The sequence below is a fragment of the Furipterus horrens genome, unplaced genomic scaffold (genome assembly GCF_987537825.1).
Source record: "Furipterus horrens unplaced genomic scaffold, mFurHor1.1.pri manual_scaffold_3, whole genome shotgun sequence".
NCBI lineage: Eukaryota > Metazoa > Chordata > Mammalia > Chiroptera > Furipteridae > Furipterus > Furipterus horrens.
This window is the reverse complement of record NW_028327173.1, coordinates 139,495,650-139,515,942: the sequence shown is the minus strand read 5'-3', so window position 1 is coordinate 139,515,942 and position 20,293 is coordinate 139,495,650. Positions and strand designations below refer to the sequence as shown.

General features: G+C 44.8%; 3 protein-coding genes across 4 annotated transcripts; 1 reads left to right on the top strand and 2 right to left on the bottom strand.

Moving 5' to 3' along the window:
* Positions 1-712: 712 nt before the first annotated feature.
* OSGEP (O-sialoglycoprotein endopeptidase) lies at positions 713-7,373 on the bottom strand. Its single transcript, XM_090270360.1, has 11 exons — positions 6,788-7,373; positions 4,842-4,961; positions 4,484-4,659; positions 2,797-2,892; positions 2,606-2,655; positions 2,380-2,458; positions 1,748-1,813; positions 1,549-1,639; positions 1,238-1,313; positions 1,042-1,140; positions 713-899 (listed from the first exon to the last, which is right to left on the bottom strand). Exons 1-11 carry the CDS (start codon positions 7,167-7,169, stop codon positions 860-862), a joined length of 1,275 nt encoding a protein of 424 aa, XP_090126486.1. The 5' UTR covers positions 7,170-7,373; the 3' UTR covers positions 713-859.
* Positions 7,374-7,453: 80 nt separating this feature from the next.
* Positions 7,454-10,084, top strand: APEX1 (apurinic/apyrimidinic endodeoxyribonuclease 1). The gene is made up of 5 exons (XM_090270361.1): positions 7,454-7,539; positions 7,827-7,946; positions 8,151-8,344; positions 8,950-9,142; positions 9,286-10,084. Exons 2-5 carry the CDS (start codon positions 7,889-7,891, stop codon positions 9,801-9,803), a joined length of 963 nt encoding a protein of 320 aa, XP_090126487.1. The 5' UTR covers positions 7,454-7,539; positions 7,827-7,888; the 3' UTR covers positions 9,804-10,084.
* Positions 10,085-10,169: 85 nt separating this feature from the next.
* On the bottom strand, positions 10,170-14,107 carry PIP4P1 (phosphatidylinositol-4,5-bisphosphate 4-phosphatase 1). 2 transcript variants are annotated; one of them, XM_090270362.1, is made up of 7 exons: positions 13,804-14,107; positions 13,297-13,487; positions 12,829-12,935; positions 12,322-12,427; positions 12,072-12,124; positions 11,879-11,969; positions 10,170-11,021 (listed from the first exon to the last, which is right to left on the bottom strand). In XM_090270362.1, the coding sequence occupies exons 1-7, from the start codon at positions 13,964-13,966 to the stop codon at positions 10,878-10,880; spliced, it is 855 nt and encodes a 284-aa protein (XP_090126488.1). In that variant the 5' UTR covers positions 13,967-14,107; the 3' UTR covers positions 10,170-10,877. The 2 variants fall into 2 exon arrangements, with proteins under 2 accessions (XP_090126488.1, XP_090126489.1); XM_090270363.1 differs by having other exon boundaries at positions 13,825-14,106.
* Positions 14,108-20,293: the final 6,186 nt, after the last annotated feature.

Genomic DNA, 20,293 nt, shown 5'->3' with positions numbered 1-20,293 from the left:
TCTCTCTCTCTCTCTCTCAAAACAATGAAAAATAAAATGTCCTCAGGTGGAGATGAAAAAAAAAAAGTTAAAGGTCATAACCCATTAATTACGGTGGGTGTGGAAGGGAGGGATGTGTATCTGCCCCCCCCCCCACTTGCCAATAGTAGTGCATATAGGAATAAGTGCATGGAGGAGGGACAGTATTATTCTTTCTTTTTTTTTTTTTTCCCACTGTGTGGTTGCCTCTCATGTGCACCCAACTGGGGACCTGACATGCAACCTAGTGATGTGCCCTGACTGGGAATCGAACCAGCAATACTTGGTTCGCAGGCTGACACTCAATCCACTGAGCCACAGCAGCCAGGGCTTGGGACAGTATTATTCTTGAGTTATTAACTAGTATACAATTAAACCTGGCTCCAGGCTACTTTGAGGGAAGTCTTGAGCACCTACTTCAAAGAATTTAAATGAGATGATATATGTAAAGCAGTTAGCACAACCTGATACTAAAATTTTAGTTATGATACTACCATTGTTAAGGGGATGTTACAAGAGTACTTAAAATATCACCTCAAGCTTAGCTCCAGAGCAGCAGCCCCTAACACTACCTGCACAGCCAGTCGGGACACTGCTGACACTTGCCTCCTTATCTGTTCACCCCATCAACAACAATGTATTATTCAGTGCCATCTCTGTATTGTTCCTGAACAACACAAGCTGATTACCAACATAGAAAAACAAAAATATTTTATTGCTGAGTCATCTTGAGGTTCAAATAATGGGAAGAGGAGTCCATATCCTGGCCAGAACTCCCATGTCAGGACAGAGATAATGGGTTCCACTTAGGGCACCAACTATTCAGATCCTGTTAACCCTGTCAGTCCCTCCAGGTCACTTCTACTTCATCTGTCCGATACCTGTGAAAAAAATACAAAAAACTTGGTGGTTGGCTATCCCTTAGCATCTTCCACTCTTCTCTTCCCTCATGATTCTGGACCCTTTGCTCTCCTGACTTTTGCCTACCTCCTATATAATCCTATCTACATCCCCCAAGGGTACCTCTGTGTGACCCCAGAATCACTGAGGGGTGTCCTGTGTCCAGCCTGAAACATCTCCCAGCCAGCCTGGGCTATCATGGCTCCATTGTCGATGCAGAATCTGGAAAGGAAAAGATATGAAATTTGGGATGGGAAGGTGGAAAACCACAGCAACTGGAGAAAAAAAAAAAAAATCAAGAAAGGACAAGGGCCTTTACCTCTCATCTGTGGCAAAAAGCCGGGCTCCACGTTCCTGGCACATTGTCTCCATCATTTCTTGTAGCCTCATGTTACCTATGACAAGGTAACAGGTAGGGTTAACTTAACCATTTCTCCAGTCTGGCTGTATATTGTGTGTGCATTTACTTAGGAAAATGAAGCTGGGGTCCTAGGAGGCAAGGATTGGGAAGCACAGAATAAGAAATAAAACTACTAATTTCCCCAAACCTTTAGAGATTTAAGGGTTTATCAGGAAAAAGATGCACATGCCCAAGAATAGGAAAGAGGAACACAGTCCCATGATACATACATCCCACACCTCCCACGACGAGGGCCTCCTGGGAGCCACAGTGAGCCATGGCCCGCTCTGTGATCTCTACCAACATTGCAAACACAGTTTCCTGTGGGGGACAGACAAGGTGGACACATCAGAAGGAATCCCAACTTAGCTCTATTATATAAAAGCTCCTCCAGCCCCAACATTCTGTCCCAGACTTTTACTTCATTACCTGCAAGGAGAAACATAGATCCTCAGGAGTACACTCGCCTGTGGCCAGCATCCGCTGGGCTGCATCCTATAATTAAAAAGGAAAACAAACAGATAAAACTATGACTAGTGGTTTCGGAGATGTCATGAGAATAAAAATCAGTGCACTTGGAGGATCACCACATTTCACCACAATCCAACCGGCCAGCACATCCCATACCACACTTGGCCCCTCACTGGCACCAAACTATAGAACGAGCAGCATTCATTCAAGAATCAATAATTATGAATACCTGCCCTGGCACCCCCACCCCCACCCTACCCTTACCCCGATGAATCTGTCTTCATCACACTTACCACTATCTAACCCTTTATTTTTTTTATTATTTTCCCCTATTTCTTCCTTTTTTCTCTTTTCTTTATCTGTCTCCCTCTATTAGAGTGCCAGCTCCAAGTAGGCAGCGGTTTTTCTTTGCTCCATCCTACATGGCTACTGACTAGGGGAATACAGGGCACACCAAAGACATACAGTAAGTATTTGCTAAGTAAGTTTATTCAGCATCTATTATGGGCTAGTACTGTGCTATATGCAGGAAATACAACGATGAGCCAAACAGACATCCAGGTGCCCACCTCCTCCTCTCCCACACTCACCTCAATGAAAGACAGGATCCCTGAGAATGAGACGTCCATCCCCTTTACAGTGTATGGCAGCTCAACTAGCTTCCTGCCTCTGTGTGGAAGTGAATATGTGAGGCACTAAGCCTGCAGTCAGCTTGCTGTTGACCCTCCAAAGACCCTTCCAGACCTCATTAACGTATATGCATGAAAACCCCTGCCGCCCCACCAGTCAGCCTCCTTCCACCTTATGTCCCCTTACCGCTTGGCCATCTGTTCAATATTGTAGCCTGGACTCGGGTCATTGGAAATCTAGTAGATAGAAAAAGAAGAAGAGAATGAAGTGAGATATCCAGGAAACATAAGAAGCTAATTTACTACTTTCTCCCTCCATTTCCACAGCTCCCCAGAAATTCACCCACATCTTATGTTCTCTGTAGTCCAACGGCTTACCTTCAGCACTCGAGCAAAACGATCCAGACAATTACCCACAGCAATATCGATGGTTTCCCCAAAGATGCGGTATCGGTGTTCTGAATATGCAATCACCTAAGGGTGATGAGGATGTCCATGAAACCTCAAGTCTGTAAAGAGGAGTATTGGCTTTGGGGAAGAGCAGAGGATCATCATGGCCACTAGAGCTTCCAACAAGAAATGTACTTTGCCAAACCCTGAGTGGGCCTTTTTTATAACTCTTATCTGAGAAGCAGTTCACATATACCTTGGGTAGTCCCAGAGCAGATTCCTAACCTACAGAAGACAGCCTAGGTCAGGGCAGAAGCAAATTCTCATTTCAAATACATTTTTCTAGCTTGAGGTTCCTGATGTATCACTTAAAAGCAGTCTTGACAGTGTAGACCAGGGAATAGGCTCTCCTGCTTAGTGGGTAGGTAACCAGAATCCTTTTAGAGTATCTTACCAGGGCAGCACTATTTGTAAACATGAGAAGAGGCAGAGCTGAAAAACTCAAAAATCACGTATTGGGTCAGACTAATGGCTGGCCCAACTTAACACTGGCAATCAACTTATGTCCAGTCTTCAGATGTGACCAACTTCTAGCATAGAAAGTGTGTATCACCCACTGACACACGTGCTCCACATGTCTGGCAGTGAGTGCTGCCTACCAAAGAAGTCCTTTCCCCTGGGGGGCTGCTCAGGATTTCCTTCTGTTCTGATGCAGATCTTATTCTGCCTCAAAAGGCTGGTAACAAAAGGGGAAGGAAAAATTGCTGCCTTTGTTCTTCTATCATCTACTCCTCTCCATCCCATCATCTTCCCTCCTTTTTATACCAAAGCAGGGAAGAAGAAAAGAGGAGACTTGATCACTGCTCCTCTTAACTAGTAAACCCCCATTGCTGCTTTCCACACCCCGAGTCCCTGACCTTGCATGTCATCCTTCAGGCCTCAACCAGCTATGTGCCTTCTACCTGTTCAAGTTCTCACATTGTTTTCACGGGAATGTGTGTTTCCTCTTAAGTAACTATTTCACACAATGAAGTTTTAGAACATAACCTTTTCATAGACTGGGGACAATGACTATTACTGACAATAACTTCATCAGGTGTTCTTTGGGAAAACAGGTGGAATTCTCCAATCCCAACCTAAAAAGGTCTTGTAAAGGTATCCCAAATAACCCTGGCTCACCCTATAAACTTAAAATGTCTTCTACTATTTATAAAGTGTTTTAGAAATTACATTTTCATACCTTAGAATAACAGCTTCTATACATTTACTACCAGTAATGCAAAACAAAACATAACCATCATAAAAAAAAACAAACTAGGTAGTGCTCCTTAGTTTTAATTGCTAAAATCCGTAGAAACAATAAGCTTCAAAATGACAGTGAAAATTCTTTAATTATTTTGAGGACTTCAATTCTTACCATTCTTTCCTTTTGTAAGGAGATTCTTAAGACGTTCCTCATCTTTATAACCACATACATACAAGTCATTTTATGTTCTAACTATCCTGCCCAAATCTGCAATGTTACAAACTTTGTTGTGGACTTTCTAGTGGGTCACGTTTTAGGTTCAAATGAGCCCAGCTTTGTTCTCGTAGTTCCTGCCACTCAGGTAGAACATGAAAGGTGCTTGTACAGTGCCTGAGAAATTAAGAAGAAATGGTGAAGTGTTTTACAAACCTGTGTATTTCCTCCACTGACATACAGCACAGTTGGGTTGGTGGCTCCAGTGATGAGGCGGCCCATCTCAATGTGGCCTATACAGTGGTTCACACCTAGCAATGGCTTATTCCACAGCTGAGCCACAGTACGGGCCACAACAGCCACAGAAACCAGTGGGGCACCCATGCCAGGGCCTAGGGAGATAGAAATGGGAGCCAGAATCCTTTAGAGAATGGGGAAAAGAGAGCTGGTGGAAGCCTGGGATGTGAGAGGTGGGGCTGCAGTAGTGATGGCAGCACAGACAAATTGCACACTATTCTGAAATAGCCAAGCTCTAGGTATATTCTTCCACTGTCCACCACTCACCCAGCCATACCTTTAGTGTAGGCAATGCAGTCAATATCCTGGGAGGTTAATCCAGCCTCTGTTAATGCCTCTTGCAGCAGGTCCAAGATAACGGCTCGGTGGTGCCTGGCAGTATCACCTGGAAGAAATCCTAGGAGATGAACACAAGTCAGAGATCATAGTTTTTTTCTGTAGCAAAGGTAGGTAGAAATCCAAGACAGGTGTTTTACTAATAGAAAGAGTCCCTTTCACTTTCCTCAGGCATCCTTTCTTCCAGGTGCTCAGACATACTATTTCCAGCCTATTCAGCTAGGCTGAACAGCCCCTCAGAAATGCCCTCCTTCATACTCAGCATCTACTCAGCCTTCAGGACTATGACCCTACAAACCCTCTGCATGATCATATCATTGTATTTAACAAACTGTATTTAACCACGCCCAGTATTTTCATTGTGAGCCTGCTTGCTATAACATCTTTGCCACAAGCATTTTCTCCGCATTTTTGTGGGACAACTAGTGGGACTTAAGGCAATTTCAAAGTAAAAGATAAAATAATGATGAACAAAAGAGGGACACTGGAACATGAAAATTAATAACAGAATAAAAAAAACCTTTATTGTGAAAAATGAAAACATATTGTCTTTTGCTCAGAGTATTGCACTTGTTTTTTGCTTGTTGATTTCATCTCCTTATTTGGCATCACATTTTTTCTTTTTCTCTATAATTCTTTTTTCATTAAGAGAAGTATCAATTTCAACAAAAAAAAATGGATAATTAATGCTCTCGAAGACTATTGTGAATTAGTAGCTGCCTCTTTTATGTTTGCCATTGCTTGGTAAACTTTGGTTTTGAGAAGTGGAAGGGAAGACTGCTCACAAATTTGCAAACTGGTAAGTGATCATTTTCTAGTAGAGTATGCACTCTGACTTTCTCATAGCTATGCAATCTGGCTTACACATACTTGTTATCATCCACTGTTTTAAGACTACCACATCTACTTATCACTGACCATTATGAGGACTATGATTTATTTCATATAAAAATGGGAGTAACTGAAACAACTTTCTCAATGGAAAAGTGAAACCAAACTGTCAACCAGTTATTTTAATCTTTTACGGTGGAACTGCCTTGTGGTCAATTAGCTGTGCAGTCAAAATGCTTGTGGCATAAATACCCAGGACTGTATTTAACATGTAACAATTACAGCATCATAATTAGCTGTAGTTTCCCCAGCTTAACTGTGAGCATCTCAAAAACAACGGCTAGCTTATTCATCTTCGTATTCCTGGTGCAAAAATACCTAGAAGAGTGACTGCTAAACATACATATATTTCTTTTGCGTAACCTGTCCATCACCTGTTCAGGGAGGCTTTTCAGGGATGTGCAAGTCAGTTGCACGCACACACGTGTTCTGGGGAAGGGTAGGCATGATATAACATCAAAACTTATAAACTACATTTGTTAAAAGTTGTAACGTGTCTGGTACTTGAATTCTCAAGACCCACTGATGCAGGTATTAATCCCGTTTTACGAGTAAAGAAGCCCCAAAACATATACTGAACATGAATATTGCCAAAGCCAGCCAGTTCTGTCTGACACCTAAACTGGGAGTCTTTACACTCATTCTAGAATATTTGGGTTGCATCTATGTTATATTACACTATTTATCATACTGTAAAGTTCTGTTTACACGTCCAACTCCATAGCAGGCTAATCACATCTACTTTTGTGCGCAACTATTTTTGAATCCAACAGCGCTCAATAAAGGCTGAAGGAACCCTGAAGATCCAGGTCCAAGTGCCTGTTAACTCTTCTATCCATAGGCATTATGACGTTAATAAACGTCACATAACCTGAGACTCGAATCAAAAACTCCGAGGGGACAATGCGCTCCACGCCCTACTTCGCCAGTGTTGAGTAAGATGACAGACGACGTTAGGCGGAGAAGCGCTCTGCAAGTTGTAAATTCCGGGCTCACCTGTGCCTGGAGGAGTGACGTAAGTCCGCCGCGGGTTGGCCAGCACCTTGCCATCCCGAACCATTCCCACACCAATCTTGTTGGCGCTGCCTTCAAAGCCCAGTACCGTTGGCATGTCCGAAAACTGGGAGAAAACGCCGGCAGGGCTCCCAGCTACCACTGCAGTCGTCGGATCCTCACCAGTCCGTGCTGAAAGCAGATTCCGGAGTGCAGAAGAACAAAACAAGCCTGGAACCGCTACAAGGCCGACAGCATACAGACCAACATAGAACAACTCCCCCGGTAGGCGCGCCCCCGCTGGCCCGCCCCCGTCGTCACGGCGACCTGTCAAGGCCCCTTCAAGAAACTGTCCTCCTAACTGCCAGGGACGTTGAGCCGGCATCTGCTCCTTTCATTCTTATCCGTTCCTTTGCCTCTCTCCGGAGGTCTAGCCCAGACTTCTCCACTGATTTTCTTCTCTCTTACACAGCGCCAGATCTTCGGTGAGGGTGGCAGAAGCAGTTGCGCAGCGGGCACAACGATAAACACTCCAAGAATGGAGGGTTGGGGCCTTTAGTCCTCTGGGAACATCCGAGAAGGGAGGGAAGGCCAAGGTTCTTCATCACGTGGTGCCGGACAGACTAATCACCTGCGTTTCTCCGTTACGTGGTGCCACCTCAGATCACATGACCACGCCAGTTACCCACGTGGGAGCGCAGCGTGCTCCATTCTTTGTGCTGGGTTAAGAAGGATCCGGGCTCCAACTTTAACAGGTCAGATATCGGGTTGCTGTACTTCTGCCCATCAGAGGGGCTTCTCTGAACGTCTGATGAGCTAGCGTAATCTGGGACCCTTAATTAAAGCCTCTGATTGGCCCGAGGGAGGATCTTGTGAGCAGGATCCGTAGATCACTCTGAAATGATCTAGTGTTGTGGGTGAGGGGCAAAAGGGCTTATGGCGCATGGAGGCGGGGAAGGAATTCAGAGGTAATAACAGGCCACGCAAGGGAAGAGTCGTTTCCCTAGCGTTAGCTGGTTTTACCACTTATTTGCGTTTGTAGGCAACGCAGTAAAAATACTGCTTCGCTGGACAACGTGGTGCAGCGGGGCGTTCGTTACAGTGATGCCGAAGCGTGGGAAAAGGGGAGCGGTGGCAGAAGACGGAGAGGAGCCCAAGACTGGTAAGAGAACGAAATGTGTCCCTGGAGGCTGTAATGGTGGTTGGTGCTTTCCTCGATAAGCAGAAAGTACGGAGCGACGCATCACATTTTTGCAGTTTGTATAGAAGTCGCTGGAACTGCAGGCTCTCAGTGGGCCTATAGTTAACTCACGATGAACAGCTGGATATCGCCAACTTTTATCACTAGGTATTACTTATTTTACAGAGCCAGAGGCCAAGAAGAGAAAGGTGGGTGAAGGAGCAAAGAAAAACGAAAAAGAGGCAGCAGGAGAGGGGTCAGTCTTGTATGAAGATCCCCCAGATAAAAAAACCTCACCCAGTGGCAAATCAGCCACCCTCAAGATCTGCTCCTGGAATGTGGATGGGCTTCGAGCCTGGATTAAGAAGAAAGGTTTAGATGTGAGTGGAATTCAGGGAGGGGGAAGAGACATTCTTTAGCATTTAATGATCTTGGATTGGATTAATCACTTTTCCCCTGTTTTAGTCCCTAACATATAGGTTTTATTTTTCCCTTGTTTATAGTTTTTTTGTAGGAGAGGTAGGAGGGGTTTCACCAAATCATACCGACTGCTTCCTGCATATCCATTCCTTCCATTACATTGCCGTTGTCATAAATGTTTAATGTCCTCTTTCCTAGCATGTCGAAAAAGTCTTCTGGTTCTATTTGCTTCTTTTTAATCTCCAGCATATTGTTCTTAAAGCAGTGCTCACATAACACTATAGATGATGTATTGACTGATGTCACCCCAATAAACTTAATATTTTTTAAAACTATGCTTAAAAACATCTTAGCTATTTATTGCCTATAGAAAAAACACAATCTCCTTAGGGTTGCATATAAGTTTTATCTCTGTCCATTAGTTATCTAAATACTATGCTGCTTAGACCGTTAAACTCCTTATGCACAGGGACCCTGTCTCCTGTGTATCTCCAGCACTTAGCACAGATTCTTCAGTAAATGTCAGCTGATTGATACTATTTTTTATACCTTTCATTTCACTCAGTGGGTAAAGGAAGAAGCCCCAGATATCCTGTGCTTGCAAGAAACCAAATGTTCAGAGAATAAACTACCAGCTGAACTTCAAGAGCTGCCTGGATTATCCCATCAGTACTGGTCTGCTCCTTCAGACAAGGAAGGGTACAGTGGCGTGGGCCTACTCTCTCGCCAGTGCCCACTCAAAGTCTCCTATGGCATTGGTGAGACCTTACTGATTCTAATGCCTGAGTTCTTCCAGACCAATTGCCAATACCCCATTCCAGCCCCAATTCTGATTCCTTTATTTTCTATCTTACCTTTCTTAATACTTCTTTATATTGATATATTTTTATCATTTTTGCAGGCGAGGAGGAACATGATCAGGAAGGCCGAGTGATTGTGGCTGAATATGATGCATTTGTGCTGGTAACAGCCTATGTACCTAATGCAGGCCGAGGTCTGGTGCGTCTTGAGTACCGACAACGCTGGGATGAAGCCTTTCGCAAGTTCCTAAAGGGCTTGGCTTCCCGCAAGCCCCTTGTGCTATGTGGGGACCTCAATGTGGCTCATGAAGAAATTGACCTTCGCAACCCCAAGGGAAACAAGAAGAATGCTGGCTTCACTCCGCAAGAGCGTCAAGGCTTTGGGGAATTGCTGCAGGCTGTGCCACTGGTTGACAGTTTCCGGCACTTCTACCCCAACACCGCGTATGCCTACACCTTTTGGACCTACATGATGAATGCTCGATCCAAAAACGTTGGTTGGCGCCTTGATTACTTTCTGGTGTCTCACTCTCTGTTACCTGCGATGTGTGACAGCAAGATCCGTTCCAAGGCCCTGGGCAGTGACCACTGCCCCATTACCCTGTACCTAGCACTGTGATACCTTCCCCACATCATTTTGAGCCTGGGAAATAAGCCCTTTAAACTAGCTTTAAAATGTCTTTGCTCTCTAGAGAATTCTGCACTGTATTTCCCTTCTAAAAATATGAAGCCTCTAGCCAGGCTCCTAGTGACATGGGTTTCCTTTAAGCCTAAGGTTTTGTTTCTTCGTATGTGTATGGGTGTTTTATTCCTTCCTTTTTTTTTTTTTTTTACATTAAACAAAAGCTACTGAGGACTTGCTTTGAACTGTCCAAGTGAAAATAAAGAGCCATAGTTTCAGCCTTGCTGTCTGTATTATAGCCTTCTGTGGAGCTACATATCCCCCCTCCTCACTTTTTCATACTTAAGAGATTAACAAGTAGAATAGTGTAGAGTTGTGACCTTATTTATTTACAAGCACAGGATGAGTCCCTTACCCTCCCCCAACACAGCAACCCTACCTAGCCCAGTGAAATACTACAACTGGGGGGGTGCAGGGTAAGGTTGGAAGGAGGAATTAAGGGAAACACAGGACTAGGGGAACATACCCCATATTAAATAGTTATATATACATCAGTTCCTGTGGTTCTGTACAGAGCAGCAGCTGACCCCACCCCAACAGCACACGGAATGGGGGGAGAGGAGACTTGAGTACTGAGGCCAGAGCCAGCCCCTGGTGAAGTGCAATAGCAGCAGCAAGGTCCTAACGGTGCACAAGAGGGAGGAGAACCCCCAGGGCTACCCACCCCAACCCTGCCCTGGAATGTGTAAGGGACAGGAATGGCTCTCAGGGAGCATAAAGGAAGGACAAGGCTAAAACCGTCTTAAGACCCAGGTTTAAGGGCAACATTTCACCTACTTCACCCTAAACACAGCAACCCTTGGAGGAAAACAGATGGCCAGCATTGGTCTTAAGCTACCCCTCCAAACTTGGGTGAGGGCCTGGTTCCCTCCTACCTCTCCCCAGGGAACAGGAAGGCAGCTGCTTGGCTCCTCGTAAGAGAAGCTCGGAGCCTTTTGCCATGGCTCCCTTTGTAGTGTCACTGTCCCCACCAGGAAGGGGCCAGACACAGTCTGTGGGTCATCGTGGGGCTCAGGAGAAGTTCTGGACAGGGTGGCTGACCTTCATACAGGCCCAATAGAGGGCCCGCCCCAAACACAGCACAGCCAACAGAATGACAAATGCCCAGGCTGCATAGATGCCTCCATATCGCTGTGCATGCTTCCATGTCCCAAACTGAGAAAAGAAAAAAAGAAGAAAAGATGGGGTTACTGTTGTCATTTTCTAGGACCCCTAGTAGCAGTAACCCAACTCAAGCTTCAGTCCCCATTCCCTATTCTTGCACAGCCACCTTCAGTGACCTGTTTAAAGGCCCACTTGTTCAGTTTCCTTCCCCTAGGCAGGAGCATACTTAAACAATCCGGAGGATATGTTTACTGATTTTAGAGAGAGGCAGGGGTGGGGACAAGGAGGGAGGGAGGGAGAAACATCAATTGGTTTCCTCCCGTACATGTACATGGCCCAACTAGGGATTGAACGCCCAACCTTCTGGTATACAGGATGACGCTCCAATCAACTGAGCACCTGGCCAGGGCTGTCAGTTTTTCTTAACATCTTACAATTGCACCAGGTTTCCTAAATAGCAACTCCTAATTTAAGCCACTTCTCCATTGTCCTATCCTCTGCATTAAGAAGCTGGCTAGTATGCCCTAGCTGCTGTGGCTCAGTGGATTGAGCATCAGCCTCCGAGCCAAGTGTCGCTGGTTCGATTCCCAGTCAGGGCACATAACTAGGTTGCACATTAGGTCCCCAGTTGGGGGCGCGAGTGAGAGGCAACCACACAGTGATGTTTCTCTCCCTCTCTTTCTCCTTTCCCCTCTCTCTAAAAATTAATTAATTTAAAAAAAAAAGATGGCTAGTAACAATGAAGACTGTTTATCAGTTACCTTCAACCTCAGCTCATCTATTCATTAAAACATGAAAAAAGCAAAATGCTCTTGGTTTATTTCACTTTTTTTAAGTTAGTCATTCCCAAATCTTGGCTTATAAAAATGATGCTGAAGAATGAAAGGGACTGGACCACAGTTACTCACGGCAAGTCCAGTGGCAGTGACTGCCAAGAGTAAGCCAAGCAAGAAGCAGCAGATACACCTCTTTCGTGGATATCTGCGCCCAATAGATGACCTGTGGGGAAGCAAACAAAAATGGATGCTTGAAATTGCCCTTTAATTTTTACTCTACACATTACCTGATTACCAACTCAATGATGCCACTCTAATCACTTACACTTTCCTGCAGTGAGGGCAACGAGCCAAGGTTCGGTCTGTGAACTCTGTCCACTATGGAGAAAGAAAAAGGGAGAAACCAATTAATAGTACAAGCTGGGTCACCTTCAATGACAATCCTGGGGCAGAGGAGGTTGGGAAATGAATTCTCATGGAACAGGCCTGTTTAGTATTCATAATCATAAATCAGAAAAATATTCATGATTCCTCCTGATTTTTTCCCCCCAGGACTTCCCAATACCCCTCCTTACCAGAAAAGTATTCTTGCAATGTCCACAGATGACCCTAACACCCACAGGTTGTGGTTCTGGACTCAGAGGTCCTGGGTGCACAGGCCCCAGATTAATGATTCTTTTGCTGTACAAGGAAAAGACTGTATTTAAAAAGTTTTTAATCCTAAGGATCCTTATACTATCCCTCCTTCAAAGCCCCCGCTCCCTGCCTCACAAAGTTCCTGTATTTCTCTGTACATTTAACATACTTTACCCAACTAGACTACCCCAGAGAATCCTTGAGGAAGAGCAGTTTTATCTCAGGATAACTAACCCAGTACCTGAAACTCTCCATCTTCCTAAAGCACACCGCTTCATCCTAATCTTTTTGCTAAGAAATGAGAAAGATGGCTGTAACATTCTAGAAGCACAGTAGTCCTTAGCTTTTTCTCCTTCTCAGTAAATACCAGGCTCTCTAACCTTGACATCCTTTATGAGCTTTCCAATTTTCCCCACTGATACCCTTCCCCACTTTATACCTCTTACCAGTAGGGGCGAGGGCAGGCAATCCGCTGGGAAGTCACTTTGCAGATAAGGAGACAGTTACAGGGGCATCGAACATATTTTTTCCCTGGCGGTGCATTCTTGATTGGCTAGAGAATAACGAGGATATTGGTAAGCAAACCTCGAATCCCAATCCCTTTCATTTCCTCCAAACCCGTTCTGAGGAGAGATCAGATAAGTACGGTTTTAGTTGGGACAGTGAAATAAAAGAAAGGCATACAGCGGAAGACTGCCAAATGAAACTTGGCTTAAGTATCTGGGATAGGTAGGAAGGTGAAAGATGATAAATACTAGCTTTGGTGAGTGCTGTCTGGGGAAATGTCTGTATGAAAGACATGGAACTGAAACCTGGGTTTTATGAAGAATACTTGGCTGAAGGTCAGGGTCTAGAATTAAAGAATAAGAAAGAGGATCCAGGAAACAGGGCCCATTTATATATACGAAACTCACGGTGGCTTCATTGCAGACGCCACATTTGACTACATGCTGATGCATCTTGCCTTCTACGTTGATGAGAGACTGGCAGACTCGGCAGGTGATCATAGGGGCATTTCCACTGTCTGGGCTGGTCAAGGGTGAGTAGGGGGGTGGGTCCTCCCCAGGCAACACGGCTGGGTGTCCCTCGGGGAACGGGGTAAATGCTGGGGAGGGAAGGTAAAAAGAGATGGCATCACTTGCAGACACCCACTGATGCTCCACAGGGTCAGAGATCTCCTGGTCCTCAACCCCGCCGACCAAACTCTGCAGGCTTCTTATAAATCCGTGCTTCAATCAGCTTCCTCAGAACCCCTTCTGTTTCAAAGCTCCGGTCGCGATTGAGGACGGAAGAAAGCCTCACCCAGTCACACAGGTGCAACAGCTCCGCACCTCCGTTTCGGCCCCGCCCTCTGTCCAGGGCCCCGCCCCCTCCCACCTCTAAGAGTAACCCTGGGAACACCTCGGACCCGCCCGGCTTACCCTGGGGCGGGGCATGTTTACCGGCTCCGTATGGTGGTGCGGAGGGGGTCAGGCCTCCCCCGGGCCCAGCCCCACTCCCGCCTGGCCCTGCTAGTCCGTTTCCGCTGGCTCCACCGTCGATGGGCTCGGAGAGCAGCGGCGATCGCTCTCCATCTGCCGCCATGGCTGCCACCACCGCCTTCAGCTACAGCCAAGGATCCGGCTCGTCGCCGCAGCCACAGCCACTGCCGCTACCGGGTCCCTAGGGCGCCTGCGCCCCGCGCGCCTAGCTAGCTCCGCAACCAGTGGCCTGCCCCTCCCCGGTCCGTCCCACAGCACGTGATAGGCTATCCCCGCCCCCGCACGGTTATCATTTGTGTAGAGACACCAATTCCCAGTCCTGTGAATGCAGTTTTTCTCTACCATTGGGAAGCGTCACAATAACGTCAACTGTCACATGACCTTCCAAAAGGTCGCTGGGCCTGCCAAACCTGCACGTGATGAGAGGTTCAGCGCACCATTGGAAGCATGGCGCATCGCGCTACCTCCAGACCAGGAGGTGGGGCCCGGCTGCTCCAGCTCAGTGGTCACGTGTCGGCAGGCCGCTAGTCCTCTGTTTGGCGTCCAAAGCGCGGCGTATAATCGTTGCTCCTCATTGGTCCAAAGACAGAATTAAAAAGTTTGCTCCCTCTTTGCGGTTATAATTGGCATCCCATTGGCTGGAGGCTTCCGTTTTCTCTTCCAGTGATCTTCCGGGCTCACCTTTATTGGCCCGAATTTAGCGCCAGAACCCGAGGGCGTGGCTCAAGGACCCTGCGGCGGGAGAGCGAGGGAACTTGGGACCTTCTGAGCAGCCCGCGGGGGATGGGTAGTCAGCGCTTAGACACTGGTCAAAGAAGTACCTGCAAAAAGTCAGCGAAATGCTGTACCGAGGAGAAATGGGTTAAAACGTTAAGACGATCACCCTCCCCCTTTTGTACTGGAGCCACTTATAGAACAGGACACAAGACTGGCTCCTCCAGGAGACCTTTCTCCCCATCCTTAATTAAATTGTGAGATTAGCTTTTTATGAGTCCCCTAAACACATCAGCCAAATCCAAGGATGTTTTCGTCACCTTGTTTGTCAGAGGAAACAGTCTTGAGACTGAAAACTCAACCTTCTCCCCAGCCAGAACACTGCAATAGAGGTTGCTTTGACAAGTATTGGAAAAGATCTTAAGCAGCTCAGGCACTTAAACATACAGCCAATCCACCTACCCACTCTTCTGCAATCAACTTACACAGCAGCTAGGATTACTTTTCAAACCTTAATAGCTACTCTACGAAATGGGTATTAAATGGATAGCCAGGAAGAGATGAAATGTGTAGTAGGTTCCACCCTCCTTAGCAGAAGGGAACTTTTTTTTGTTGTTTCAACTTCATTGGGTGTTTCAGAGTGTAGCAGGGGCAGTCAGTCAAGGTGAATGCCTCTTGGTTATAGAAAGAACAGTAGGGTTTCATTAACTATGTAAATGTAGGGTAAAGAAGCTATTATTCTGGAATTCAAAAGCGAGTCACTTTAAAGAATCTTTGAAAGGGCAAAACACGTTTTCCTGGACTGTTATACGGAGGCTGATGACATTGAACCCCATATCCTGAAGGAGACAGCCGACAGATAAGGGATGAGGAACTTCTGGACATGTTTTTGGCTTCTAGCCTTTTGGGGAGCAAGGGAAGTGCTGGGTCCCATGGGAGAACAGGGCTCTGAGCTGAAGTGCTCACTACCCTCCCCAGGTTGGAATACTCTAGATAAAGACCTGTTTTCCTCAACACTAGTTATTGGGTTTTATACCACGGCGCCATGTGAAAGAACCCCCTTTTGCTCTGTAACAGATTTGGCGACCCCAGATGGGCTAATGGAACCTGTAGCCAGGTTCGCTCTGTAACACCAGGAGGTCAAAGGGAGAAGGTTCCAGCTCCTGCTCTTGGAAAATATCTGATTCCTATTAATGGGAATATTTTAGCTCAGGTCTATTAAACGTAGGGGTTCCTTGACTGAGAACAATGCTGGAATGGCCGCGTTTTCCTGAAGAGCGCCTCAGATGAGGGTTCTATCTGACTTCTTTCCAGAAATCAAAACAGAACCTTGAGAGCCTATCAGTAACCTCTGAACCCAACCTTTGGGGACAGTCCCTGCCAGCTCCCTTCCCTAACCGTGTGTGGCCTTTATGGGAGCTTGAACCACACCTGGGTTTCCCCCATGTCATAGTTCAAGTTATGACTGCCTTACACCAGAGAGGCAACAAATAATTGGAAAAACAACTTTGAGGATCATGACCAGTTTAGCTAGAAGCCTCTCCATTAAGCCCATCATTGAGTAAAGTGCAGCTTTCCCCAGATATTTAATAATAAAGGTGCTGTTGATGTCCCGCTATTGTGACTGCTATGGAGGCTGGAGATTTCACCTGAATTTTGATTTTTAGACACAGCTTTCCCAGGTCAGCTTCAACTTAGAAGTGAGTACGCACCCACCAATCAGGTCCCACAGTCACTTTAAAGAACTGTAGAACCTCTGGATATAAAATGGGGAAAAGGTTGTAGCTATATGGGGAGACATATAGCTGCTCTTTCTGCTGTTTCTGGCACACAGATGCTCAAATGTTCACTTTGAGGTGGAGTAGTTTCATTATTTGCACCTTGGTCATGCATGTTCCAAAACCTATCCTTTTGTGACTCTCCCACCCTCACCAAAACCATATTTGACATTCATTTAAATCTAGTATTATCTGGATAAAAATGTGGGGGAGATGGAGGATTTGATACAGTACCAAGGATCTTCTAGGGACGGAGGAGTAGAATTGTCTTCTTCTCCTTCTCCGTCTCCTTCTCCTTCTCCTTCTCCTTCTCCTTCTCCTTCTCCTTCTCCTTCTTCTTCTTCTTCTTCTTCTTCTTTTTCTTCTTCTTCAGTTTGAGCTCTAACAGGCGAAATATAAGGATGTGGCTAGGGAAGTAAATGTTAACGAATGGGAAAACTGTTCTCTCTGACAGGTTCTAAAGCACTGAAGGAAAGCTGTGATGGAACAATCTCTGAATATGCCCTTTTATATATCCCTTTTAATGCTAGATTAACCTCTGCCCATATAGGTGTAGGACAGGGTTAAGGGAATGGCTCTCTAAATGCTTTCATGATGAAACTGTCTTATAATAAATAATATATGTATAATATAATAAATTCTTTTGGGACTTGAGTTCAAAGGCTTCTTTATAAGGAGCCATTAGTTATTTTGCAAATATACTTATCACCCGCTACCTACAAGTCTGGGCACAGTAGTTTAGGAGAGAGCTAACATCAATAAATTCGGTCTCACCCCCAGTGACATAACAATCTGGTAGCGGTCAGAAGAAACATGTCCAGAAAGCAAGGTAATTTGTAAGAAGGACCATAAAAGATGTATTAAAAACACCCTATCCACTTGAAGGAGAGAAATGCCTCTTCTGGCCTTCAGTTATCTATTTCTGCATAATGAACAATACCCAAACAAAGTGCTGCGTTTCTTTCTCATGATTCTGCAAGCTGACTGTATGGTTCTTTTGCTGGTCTCCCCTGGGCTCATTCATGATCATGCAGTCAGAGGTAACTGTAAAAAACTGAATATTCCGAGACTTCTGGCCAAGATGGAGGCCTAGACAGATATGCTGCATCTCTCTCCACAACTAAGAAGGAATACTAAACTACCTCAAAACTAGAAACAACCAGAAGTTTCAGTAAATTGAGCTGCATGGAAGTCCAACAAACAAAGATATAAAGAAATACTCAGCCAGACAGGTAGGAGGGGCAGAGTCAGGGAAGAGAGAACTCGGTGTGGTGATGGCAGCAGTGGCGGCAGTGGCAGGTCAGCAGAAAAAACGCAGTCACATGTTTTGAAAAGTAGGGAGGGACACCTGGGGAGTGCTCCCAGCACCAGACCAGATTGTACAGCTCAAGGTTACAGTGCCAGGGAAAATAAAGCCTCATTGCTTCTGATTGTGCAAACCAGTGAGGGTTGGGGCAGAGGAAGAAACTGCCGGTCTCTCAGCAGAGTTCACTTGTTTAAATTGCCCCATGGTTCTAGAACATCTGCAGATCCACCCACTCTGGGAACAATGGTCAGAGCAACAGCTAGAGAAGTGCCAATCCCATATGAAAGTGGGAGAAGTGCCTGGAAAAGGGGCGCGTGCTGAGCAAGCAGCATTGTTCCCTCTCAGACCCCTACTCCACATACAGCACTACAACGTGGTAAAATGGGTTGCCCCTACTGATGAATACCTAAAGCTCTACCCCTTACAACGTAACAGGTGTGACAGCTCTACCTAAGACACAGAGGGAAGCAAACACAGGACCCTGTCAAGATGAAGAGACCAAGAAGTATGGCCCGAAAGGGGGAACGGATCAAGGTTCCAGTGGGACAATTAAGCGATGAAGAGATAGCCAACCTAACAGATGAGACGATAGCCAACCTAACAGATGTAGAGTCAAAATACTGTTGATAAAGATGCTCACAGGCTTCACAGATATGCTTACATATGGCAAATGCATAAGGGAAGAAGTGCAGGCTATACTAAATGAAATGAAGAAAAATCCACACAAAACCAATGGTGAAGGGAAGGAAACCAGGGTTAAAATTAGTGATTTGGAACATAAGGAAGAAATAAACAGTCAATCAGTACAGAATGAGGAAACAAGAATTGAAAAAAAATGAAGAGAGGCTTAGGAACCTCTGGACACCTTTAAACATGCTAACATCCAAATCATAGGGGTGCAAGAAGGAGACGAGAAAGAGCAAGAAATTGAAAGTTTATTTGAAAAAGTAATGAAGGAAAACTTCCCAAATTGGGTGAAAAAAATAGACATACAAGTTCAGGAAGTGAAGAGAGACCCAAACAAGCTAGACCCAAAGAGGACCACACCAAGACATATCATCATTAAAATGCCAAAAGTTCAAGATAAAGAGAGAATCTTAAAAGCAACAAGAGCAAAGCAGAGAGTTACTTACAAAGGGATGCCTATAAGACAATCAGCTGATTTCTCAAAAGAAACTTTGCAGGCAAGAAGAGACTAGTAAGAAGTATTCAAGGTGATGAAAAGCAAGGACTTACAACCAAGACTACTCTACCCAGCAAAGCTATCATTTAGAATGGAAGGGCAGACAAAGTGCTTCCCAGACAAGGTGAAGCTAAAGGAGTTCACCATCACCAAGCCATTATTATATGAAATGTTAAAGGGACTTATTTAAGACAAAGAAGATCAAAACTATGAACATTAAAATAACAGCAAACTCATGACTATCAACAACTGAATCTAAAAAATAAAAACAAAATCCAACTATGCAAACCAGAATAGGTACAGAATCATAGGTATGGGGATCATTTGGAGGGTTATCAGCTGGGAGGGGGAAGAGAGAGAAATGGGAAATGGTGCAGGGATTAAGCATAATTGCTTGGTAAAAAATAGACAAGGGGAAGTTAAGAATAATATGTGAAAGGGTGAAGCCAAAGAACTTATATGCATGACCCATGGACATGAACTAAGGGGGGTGGGATTGTTAAATCGAAAGGGGTTACTGGGCAGAGGGGAGCCAAGGGAAAATAAATAAATAAATAAATTACCGTATTAAAATTAAAAACAAACAAACAAACAAAAAAATAAAACCTGAATGATCCAAGACAGTCTCACTCACATGTCCAGCACTTGTATGTGCTGTTTTAGCTGGGCTTCTTTATAACGTGGTACTTTGAGTGATGGTCCAAGAGGATGAAGGGAGAAGATGAAAGGCATCATTACTCCTTCATTCCTACCACATTCTAGGGGTCATATTAAGTCACAAGGCCTACACATTTTCAAGGTGTGAGGAAATGGATTTCCAATCTTGATGGCAGGAGCTGCAAAATATTGTGGTCATATTTTTCAACTTACTATAAGTGGTAGAATTTCAGCAATCAATACATCTATAAATATTTGTTAAATATCTGCTCTTTGTGAAAGGCACTCCTTAAGAAACTTACACTCTGGGTAGGGCAACATAATAATATAAAAATTCACACTATAAAATATCAGTACTAGTAACCTTTTATTACATGATGCAACAGATACTTCATGACAAATGAATTAAACAGTATAATACAAGTTCAGGGAAAGAAGAAATTATTTCTAGTCAGAGGAGTCAGAGAAAACTTTAAAACTATAATGAAGGTTTATTATATTGTTGTTCATGGATAACTTGGATTTGAGCTCTGTCATGAGTAGATCAATTGGCAGAGGAATGCAAAGTGCAGTGATGATATCTGTAATTTGATCACAGTCAATAAAATCACTTTTATAGCCATATTTATTCATTTCAAATCCCTCTCTGATCCTGCCATTTTCAAATACTGCCATTTATGACAACGTGGATGGGCCTTGAGAATTATGAGAATTATTATTTTTTTAAATATTTATTTATTTATCTGTTAGTTTTGTTTATTTTTAGAGAGAGGGGAAAGGAGAAAGGGAGAG

What these genes read in the sequence shown, in the direction of transcription:
- OSGEP (XM_090270360.1), bottom strand. Translation starts at nt 7,169, where the DNA reads ATGCCGGCTCAACGTCCCTGGCAGTTAGGAGGACAGTTTCTTGAAGGG. An exon ending in ATTGAACAGATGGCCAAGCG is followed by an intron (nt 2,459 to 2,605) that starts GTAAGGGGACAT and finishes ACTTCCACACAG; the next exon opens with AGGCAGGAAGCTAGTTGAGC. An exon ending in GGATCCTGTCTTTCATTGAG is followed by an intron (nt 1,814 to 2,379) that starts GTGAGTGTGGGA and finishes TTTTAATTATAG; the next exon opens with GATGCAGCCCAGCGGATGCT.
- APEX1 (XM_090270361.1), top strand. Translation starts at nt 7,889, where the DNA reads ATGCCGAAGCGTGGGAAAAGGGGAGCGGTGGCAGAAGACGGAGAGGAG. An exon ending in CGGAGAGGAGCCCAAGACTG is followed by an intron (nt 7,947 to 8,150) that starts GTAAGAGAACGA and finishes CTTATTTTACAG; the next exon opens with AGCCAGAGGCCAAGAAGAGA. An exon ending in TTAAGAAGAAAGGTTTAGAT is followed by an intron (nt 8,345 to 8,949) that starts GTGAGTGGAATT and finishes CATTTCACTCAG; the next exon opens with TGGGTAAAGGAAGAAGCCCC.
- PIP4P1 (XM_090270362.1), bottom strand. Translation starts at nt 13,966, where the DNA reads ATGGCGGCAGATGGAGAGCGATCGCCGCTGCTCTCCGAGCCCATCGAC. An exon ending in TAAACATGCCCCGCCCCAGG is followed by an intron (nt 13,488 to 13,803) that starts GTAAGCCGGGCG and finishes TTCCCTCCCCAG; the next exon opens with CATTTACCCCGTTCCCCGAG. An exon ending in ATTGCAAGAATACTTTTCTG is followed by an intron (nt 12,125 to 12,321) that starts GTAAGGAGGGGT and finishes CTTTCTCCATAG; the next exon opens with TGGACAGAGTTCACAGACCG.